An 8,766-nucleotide genomic window follows, 5' to 3' on the forward strand; every position below is an offset into this window, starting at 1 on the left:
GTCACCTTCTCCGCTGAATGTCTCCATTGCCTCGGCCTTCCTGTCGCTGGGGGCCCACAGCACCACCCTGACAGAGATCCTTGGAGGCCTCAAGTCCAACCTCACGGCAGTCCCCGAGGCAGACATCCGCTGGGTCTTCCAGCACCTGCCGCGTAGCCTCCGCCGACCCAGCTGCTCGCTGCAGCTGAGCGTGGGCAACGCCATGTTCATGGATGAGCAGCTGAAGCTGCTGGGTGAGTTCGGGATAACAGGAAGGCAAGGCGACATAGGCCTCCGAGCCCTTCCCCACCGACTTCCGGAATTACGCCCCTGCTGAAAAGCTCATCAATGACCGTGAAGGAGGAAGCCTGGGGGAATACTGTGGAGTTGGTCAACCATGCTGACCTTAACACAGCGATGGTCCTGGTGAATTACGTCTTCCCTGAAGGTGAGTGCCTGGCTTGCGGTTCAGAGAGAAACGAATTTCACTTCTGAGCCTTCGGGCTGTTGCTGTCCTGGCTCAGCCACCTGTGCAGAGGAGGCTGCCCTCCACCTTTTAGGGGAGTGAGGCGGGGAGCATGGGTACCAAGGCCCCACCCTGCCTATAGACATTGTCTTCTTCTGGGGTTTTCCAAATTACAGTTTGTCATCCCAGGACATAACTGCAGAGGAGCCCATTCACCCTCTGTCTGAGCCAGAGTGGCACTTTTTATTCTGACTCAAACTTGCCCAGCTCCCAGAGTTAAGGGTCTTGAGTTTCCTCCCTGAAGGGACATGGGCATGCTCAGAAAATCTCTCTGCTTGTGCACACCGCCAGGCGTTTCTGACCTGGGCTCTGTCCCCGCCCAGCCAAGGACTCGGTCTCTGGGAGGGCCCAGATGCGGCTGGTGGCCACCTTCACAGGAAGACAGCCTCCGAGGAGCCTGGCTGTCTCGGGGCTCTGAGACCGTGCTCTCCTATAACCTTGAAAGAATGACGTGGCCGCCATCTGGGACGAGCCTTCGGGAAGGGCCATATCCAGGACAGGACCTTTTCCCGGATCTACTGGTTCAGTGCCCGGCCTGTCCCATGAGCAGGAACTTGGCAAATGCAAACCTCAGCCCGCAAGTTCTGAGGGGCAAGATGCAGGCAGATAAAGTCTGCCTTATAGAGACAAAAAATAGGGGCCTAGAGAGTGACCGTTGAGTCAGAGGGTGGGAAGGCACCTGAGACACAAGCGCTGTGCGGAGACACCGAGAAGCTGCCCTCCAGGCTGCGGGCCGAGGCCCAGCCGAGCCCTCCTGGGCCCGCACCTTCACCTGCAAATCAAAGGGCGGAACCAGGATTCTCTGTAAAACTAACCCAGGCCTGACCATTGTGTTTCATCCTCCAGTTTTCCCTTCCTGCCGCCCTGCCCTATCCTAGGACTCTGTCCTCCAAGTTCTCCTCCCCAGCCGGCCCAGCTTCCCCCTCCTTTCCTGCCTCTAACAATGGGGACGCCAGCAGAGGTGGAAAACAAAGCGGGCAGTAGATGTGCCTACACGTGTCCGAGGAAGCCCCCAGGTCTCTCATCTCCGCAGGAAGTTCCCACCGCCCCACTGAGCGCCCCTCTCCGTGGCTGACCTGCGTCCTGCGCTCTGGGTTCCCGTTTTGCTCCCGCTTCAGCCTGTTCCAGAAGCTGTGGCTACATGTGCAACCCCAGTGAGCATACAGCAAGTGCTCACTCAGTTAACCCTCTGCCAACTCGCTCAGAAGCAGAAGCAGCTCCTGCCCTCTGGGAGTTCCCTGGGGAGGCAAGACGGGGACCTTCAACTGTTTCAGGACCTCAAAAGCCCTTCAAATGCAGCCTTTCATGTCCTTCCTCTAGGCCCCTCGCCGGCCCCTCGATTCCCTCTTGCCCCTCCATGAAGGCTGCCCTCTGTGTCATGGAGCGAACCCCTCTTTCTCTTCCAAGTTCGTGCATCTGCCTCCTGCCCTCCCTTCACCCAGCTAGCTCCTTCCTCTCATTCGAGACTCAAGCTTGATGCCACCTCCTGCAGCTCGTGGAGGCGGCTGCCCCAGCACATCTCCCAAGGGAGGGGCGGGGCCGGACGTGGGCACCGCCGCAGCCCCGCCCTGGCGCGCTGCCTCGTACATGTAGGCACTTGCTGACGTGAATGGATCATCTGTGAATTAAGAAGGGGAAATGAATACATATTGCCAGTGAGCAGAGGGTGCCTGGAGAGAAACCAGGGCAGACCACACCGTGAGGTGAGTGGTAGGTGGGCACTGAGTCAAGCAGATGTCCGTTTATTTTTCTCATTTCCTAGATGAGTAGATGACCTCTACCTGCCAAAGTTTTCCATCTCTAGCGGCTGTGATCTGGAACACATGCTCCCTCAGCTGGGCATGAAGCAGGTCTTTATCAATCAGGCTGACCTGTCGGAAGTCACAGGTGCCAAGAACCTGGTGGTTACTCAGATGAGTCTTTAAAGTTTGGACGATTCCCCTTCTGCATTGGGAGCTTGAACGATGAAGGTCAGGCAGACGTTTGGATGAGCTCGAATTTGCATACGTAACTGCATTTCTTATTATCCAATCGCCCTCCCTGGGATGACTTCAAGCCCAGGAGAGCTGGGTTACAACCCTTCCCCACCTCCCTGCATTCAGGGGAAGATTCTGGGGTAAAATCAGCGGTGGACCCCATCCCATGCTCCACTTTTTACTGCCTATGGGCAGTAAAAACTCTCTTCCCTCAGTTTTTTCCACTGGTAAAACTTTTACTGCCTATGGGGCAAATAATTAAAACTCTCTTCCCTCAGTTTTTTCCACTGGTAAAATGGGGTAAAAGTTCCTGGCTAGCGTGCAGTGCCCAGCAGAGCAGGAGGAGGTAACAGATAATAACGAGAGCTATAGGGCAATTGTGATGAAAATATGAGACAAGAATACTAGACAAGAATACCAGGGAGCCTTGCGCTGCATCCTAGAAACAGAATAGTCTGGACAAAAGCGGGTAACTGGGAAGCCTGCCACTCTCCTCTGCACCCCACTTTCCAAAAGGAATGACAATGGAAGGACATGTCCAGAGGGGCCCTTGTGGCCAAGGATGTGAAGCCACATCCTATGAAAAGTAGCCCAGGATCCCAAAGACGGCCGAGCTGGGGCAGGAGAGGTGTAGGAAGCAGTGCCAGCCCGTCTGAGGAGGTGTGTGCATTTGCTGCTGCGAGGTGGAGGGGCTGCCAGACCCCTGGGGGCCTGGAGGTTCAGTCAGGATTCTGGAATGACTCCTTAGAGCCATAGGCAGCTTTAAAGGAGTTTAAGCAGAGAGTCGATACAAGCAGATTTGCGTATGAGAAGCATGACCGTGGCTGCTGTGTGGAAGCAGGGGGGGCGGGGTGAGCTGGGCATTGAAGGGGCTGTTGCAGGCACTGGGGTCACAATGGATCCCAGCTGCAGAGGGAGAGCAGGGACGAGTCGAAGGCTGTGATGAGAGCTGGTGTGAACTGGTGGAGAGGAAGGGAGAGTAATCCCCACCTGGGCTCAGCTACTGGGGCGGGCCAAGAATGCTCTAAGGTAGGAGCGACGTGTTGCGGGGCGAAGTTGACGCATTCAGATTTGGGCACACCCCAACCCTGCGGTTCCCAGGAGACGGCGAAGGCATTTGTTCAGAAGTGCAAGAGAGAATTCTGGGCTGGAGGGAAGCTGTCAGGATTCAGCCCCTCGGCTGGGCAAATGAGCTCTGAGGAGGAGGCGTTCCCTCGAAATGAGGGCCATGGAGCCTAAAGAGAAAGGTGATGCCCATTGAAGGGATCCGCTAAGGAAAGGCAGCTCACCAGGCAGAGAGACCAGAGGACAGTTGTCACCCCAGGACCACGGGGACAGGGAGGGGGTCAGGGGAAAGGTGGTGAATGCATGGGTCCACGGGAGGTAGCAGGATCTCACAGTAGCACCGTGGTTGTGTTCATGTCGAACGCTGTCTATAGATTACTTAACAATGGCCCCCAAGAGGAAGAGTCGTGATGCTGGCAATTCAGATATGCCAAAAGGAAGCCATGAAGTCCTTTTTTAAGTGAAAAAGTGGAAGTTCTCAACTTAATAAGGAAAAAAAAAAATCATATGCTGAGGTTGCTGAGATCTGCAGTAAGAACGAGCCTCCTCCCCGTGAAATCGTGAAGCAGGGAGAAGAACGGTGCTCTGATTTCGCTGAACGCCTCACACTGCAAACACCTCCCACTGCAAACGGCATTCGCTCGTCTCATGACACGAGAAGGATGAGCGCGGGACAATAAGACAGTTTGAGAGAGACAGAACAAACGCACGCAGCTTTTGTTATAGTATATGGTTATAATTGTTTTATTTTATATTAGTTATTGTTGTTAATCTCTTACTGTACCTAATTCATAAATTAAAATGAAACTCCATCAGAGGCGTGGATGTCTTGAAGACATAGTATAGACAGCGTTCGTTACCGTCTGCAGTTTCAGGCATCCTGTGTGGATAAGGGGGGGGGGCACTGTACTAACGAGGTGCCATGTGTAGACTTTATTTGGATCCTAATTCAAATAAACCAACTACAAAAAAAAAAAAACATTTGGGAACCTTTAGGAAAACAATAACTTGAAATTTAATAATATTAAAAATCTGTGGGTGTTTTAAGGTGTAATCTACACCGTTGTGGTTAGGATTTAAAAAATTCTTATAGGTGAAATGATGTACAGGATTTGCTTCAAAAAAATCCAAAGAAGAAAGGGAGTGAGTGGAAAAAATGATATTGTCCTCATGTTGATAATGACAGAAACTGCTGGATACGTGGTGTCTTTACACCATTCTCTCCATCGTTGTGTATGTTTGCATTCTTCCACGATCCAAATTCGAAACAAAAATTTTTGAGGGCAGGATTGTACCTACTCCCCAGTAATCATGTGGTGGGCACTCCATAGTGAGTGAATGAATGAATGAATGAATGCATGAATCTCATGACAGACCCCTGTGGCATTCCCTCTTGAGTAAACATCCAGAGAAAAAATTGAAGATCCTAAGACGTCAACAAGAAGTGACTGTGTGGGTGTTTTTTATGTCCAGGTCGTGGATGAAGAGAGTAAAAATAAAGCAGTAATAAACAAATCTGGGAGATTAAGTCTGGCTCACACCTATTAACCCATATAAATACTGTCTCTCCACCTTTGTGCCTTCCCTGCCACCAAGCCAGCTCAGGAAGAAGGTATTTGAGTTGCAAAAGTTTTGCAAATACTCTCTGTTGAGTACATATTAACTTTTCCGTTAACGCTGCTTGAAAGTGGAGAGTTCGGTTGATGTCCCTGAAGGACTCGTCATTACAATTGAAAAACGCTATTAGAACCGGAATGAATAAGCAACCATGACCTTCTAAAGAGTCATGACCCATAACCCAAGCTCCTCGGGGGCAAGGACTACGACTTGGGCTGGGTTCCTGTGACAAGCACAGATGCGTGTCGGAAGAAAGAATGAAATCGGGAGAGGCCGAAGCATTGCTCCAATGAGCTCAGCCTTTTATTCGTTTTAAAGACTGTCCATACGTGTCACTAGATTTAATCTTCCTGGCAAACTTGAGGGATAAGAGGGACAAAGGAGGAAACAGACTCAGGAGAGCGTCAGCCTGCAAACAGTAGAGTTGAGACTCGCCCCCAGGACACCGGCCCCAGCTGCAGAGTGCCAGCACGCGTCTCTTCTCCGTGCATGGATTTCTACACGACCCATCGGGGCGGGTTGTCTCCTCACTGTTGGTTGTGCCGAAGGTGGACATTGGGCCAAGGGCAACCTCAGTACCATCTGTGCTAATCCCAGAAGTCCAGCCTGCCACACTCCTCCCCACGGGAACAAACTGCTGTGTCAAGGGCCAAGCGGAGCTGCTGGATCTCCACAGCTCTCTCGGAGGCTCATGGAAAGCACTTGACTTCAGGTGAGTGTGGGGCTGTGGGTGGGGCAGGAGTCAAGGGCCCCCAGCCAGCTTCGTGAACCCGCCAGAAGTTATCTTATCATGAGACACACACGTGTGCGCGCGCACACACACACAGATGCACGCATACCCACGTGTACACACACAATACTCTCCTTCTCCAAGAGATGCACACACAGACAACAGTCTGGAGCGGTACTGGCTCAGCCTGCCTCTGTGATTTTGAGCATGCTCTTCCCTCTGCTGAAACCCCTTTCCTGGCTCTCTCCTGATCTAGCTTCCAGTCTCAGCTCAGGGCCACCTCCTCCAGGAAGCCTTCCAGGAACTCCCTGCCTCCTGCAGGCTCCCCATTCACCCTGTGTAAGCAGTTACCTCTGACTGCTGTAATCGGCTCTCTGCATTTCCATCTCTGGCAACAGCTGGCGAGCTCCTTCCGGACAGGGCCCAGGCTGCCAATTCCTTGTGTCCTGACCGCCCGATATGTGTCGAATGACTGAGTCAACAAACGAACGAACAAGCTTCTCTTTGGGCCTCAGTTTTCCCATCTGTACAATGTCGGCATTGAATCATGGCCTCTTGTTGGCTCAAAAGCTCTGTGGTGTTTGGGACCTACCCACAATGCTCCTACTGTTCTGTGTGAATTCTGTGTGTCTGTCCCCAGTGAACCCAAGGCCCCCGAGGGAGCAGCTGTGTCTCATCCTTCCTGCATCCCCAGCAGCTAGTTCAAATCCCCACACGCTTTCAGTCGATATTTGTTCAGCAAATGAATGTTAAATGTAATAAGGGAATGAACTTCTCATCAAAGTCAAGAGATTCACCAAAGCAAATTACACGGCAAATGGGCAAATGGAGACCCGCCTGTTCTCTGACGACAAACAAACGATATGGAACAAATATTTACTGAGACTGAGTTTCATTGCTTCTTCCCTTTACAGACAAGAGAACAAGTTTAGAAAGGTCCAGGACCGCCCAAGGTCATATGGAAACCAGAGGCAGGATGGGGGGAGGGGTGTGATGGCGATTAATTCTGTCAATGATTACCCGGAGTGGACAAATGGGGCCAAGAGGGTTGTGGCAGGGGCAGCTAGGAAAGGTTCCCTGTCGAGACAGGGTCCCAGAGGACCAGGGACATGCTTGTGCTCCAGGGGGAGGGCCGAAGGCCTGGGACGAGGCTTTCCAAGCCGTGGCCCATGGCACGTTTGTTCTTCCAACAAACACTGACTGAGCGACCATTTTGAACACTAGGAACTGAGCAGGGAATGACAGAGACAGAACATCTGTCTTCGTGGAGCTTACCTTCAAGCGAAGAAGCCAGACAAATGCATGATATCACTCCAGTGTGTGCGGTGTCTGAGGAGACGACCTTCGAGTAGAGAACTGAGTGAAGTGGGGGAGGGAGGCGTGGAAAGGGCTGGAGAAAGGCAGCCTCCGGCAAGTGCAAAAGTCCTGAGGCAGGATCAAGCTTGCTAAGTTCTCGAATAGCAAGAATACCAGGGGTTAGAGCGGAGGGAGGGAGGGGAAGGATGGTCAGAGGTGCAAGGCGGGGCCTCTTAGGGGTGCCAGGCGTATGGGGATTCTTCTCGGTGTGAAGGGAGTCACTGCAGGTCTCGAGCAGGACGCGAACAAATTTTTAAATCTTATCTCTTAAAAGAATGACAATGGCTTCCTCCGTAGAGCCCAGAGTCAGCTTAGGCCTTTACTAAAATAAATCCTGGAGTCTGCTGAGATCTGCTGGGTCATAGGAGACGGAGGGAAGGCCTCAGCTTCACTTCACCCAGAGAGTCATATCTGCAGCTTCCTGGGGCCGGGCCGACCCCAGGCCCTGGGCAGCGTCAGCGTGGCACACCATCGCTTTGAGTTTCTATAACCCTGTGACATGGGGGTTTCTTAGCACCGCCCCTCAGAGAAGCGGAGACCCCAAGAGGGAAAGTAACGTGATGAAGGTCGCTGGGCTCCTATGTAGCCGCAGAGGCTGAGCCGAGCCCAGGTCGCTAGGACTGCTCCCTGCCCCTCTGTCCTCAGGAGCTCTCCGCAAGGCCAAGGCCAGGCCGAGAAACAGGCCCAGATGGGCTAAGCGAATAGGAGTCAGCTGGAGGAGGGGCTCTGAATCCTCAGAGGACAGGCGTCCTCTGAGCGTGAGCAGGAAGCAGCAGGGGTGGGAAAGAGGGGACTCGGTGGAGCTTCCCACCCCTGACCCCCAGAGGCCGGAGGGGCCCCTGAAGCCACAGAAGCATCTGGAAAAGACCCAGCTGACTTGAGACCTGGGTGGCCTCCAGAACCCAGGATGGCCCATCCTGCAGCCAGGGCGCCCCAGCGGGTGGGCAGTGTGTGTCTGCTCGGGTGTCCCTCTCATCCCATCATGACTCCCCGCCCCCAAGGCTCTGGGTTCAAGTCCTGGCTCCACCGCCTGCCAGCTGCTTGACCTCCGATTTCTCATCTATCAAAGGGGGGTGTAAAAACGGTGCCTCCCACATTGGACTGTGGTGAGGATGAAGGAGGGCCGCGCCTGGGGAGGGCTTTGCACAGCGACAGGCACAGAGCAGACGCTCCACAGGATCAGCGATTGCTATCACTGCTGTCATCGTTGCTGTCTTTCCATGCCCTTGCTTCCAGACCCAGGACGCCAGAGGATGGAGGCCCCTCGGTGGTGGCTGCTGGTCCCTGCGCTGCTGGCTGTGGTTCACTGTCTGGCCCCGGTTAACCGAGAAGATTCTGACTCCATGGACGGCAGCCTCCAGGACAGCGCCTCCGGGCCCTCCCTGCCCTGCCACAAACTTTCCGTGAGCAACATAGACTTTGCCTTCAACCTCTACAGACGGTTGGCTTCAGACGCCCCCGGAAAGAACATTCTCTTCTCCCCAGCAAGCATCTCCTTGGCCTTGGCCACACTCTTT

At 53.5% G+C, this 8,766-nt stretch overlaps 1 protein-coding gene across 1 annotated transcript in view; it reads left to right on the forward strand.

Moving 5' to 3' along the window:
- LOC102880478 (putative serpin A13) overlaps positions 1 to 8,766 on the forward strand; it is a 13,341-nt gene that overhangs the window by 143 nt on the left and 4,432 nt on the right. Inside the window, 4 exon segments of the mRNA XM_025042117.1 lie at positions 10 to 244; positions 246 to 331; positions 333 to 427; positions 8,486 to 8,766. The exon segment at positions 8,486 to 8,766 is cut by the window's right edge and continues 355 nt beyond it. Coding sequence (XP_024897885.1) covers positions 10 to 244; positions 246 to 331; positions 333 to 427; positions 8,486 to 8,766 — 697 coding nt within the window.

Source organism: Pteropus alecto, unplaced genomic scaffold (assembly GCF_000325575.1).
Source record: "Pteropus alecto unplaced genomic scaffold, ASM32557v1 scaffold8, whole genome shotgun sequence".
Classification (NCBI taxonomy): domain Eukaryota; kingdom Metazoa; phylum Chordata; class Mammalia; order Chiroptera; family Pteropodidae; genus Pteropus; species Pteropus alecto.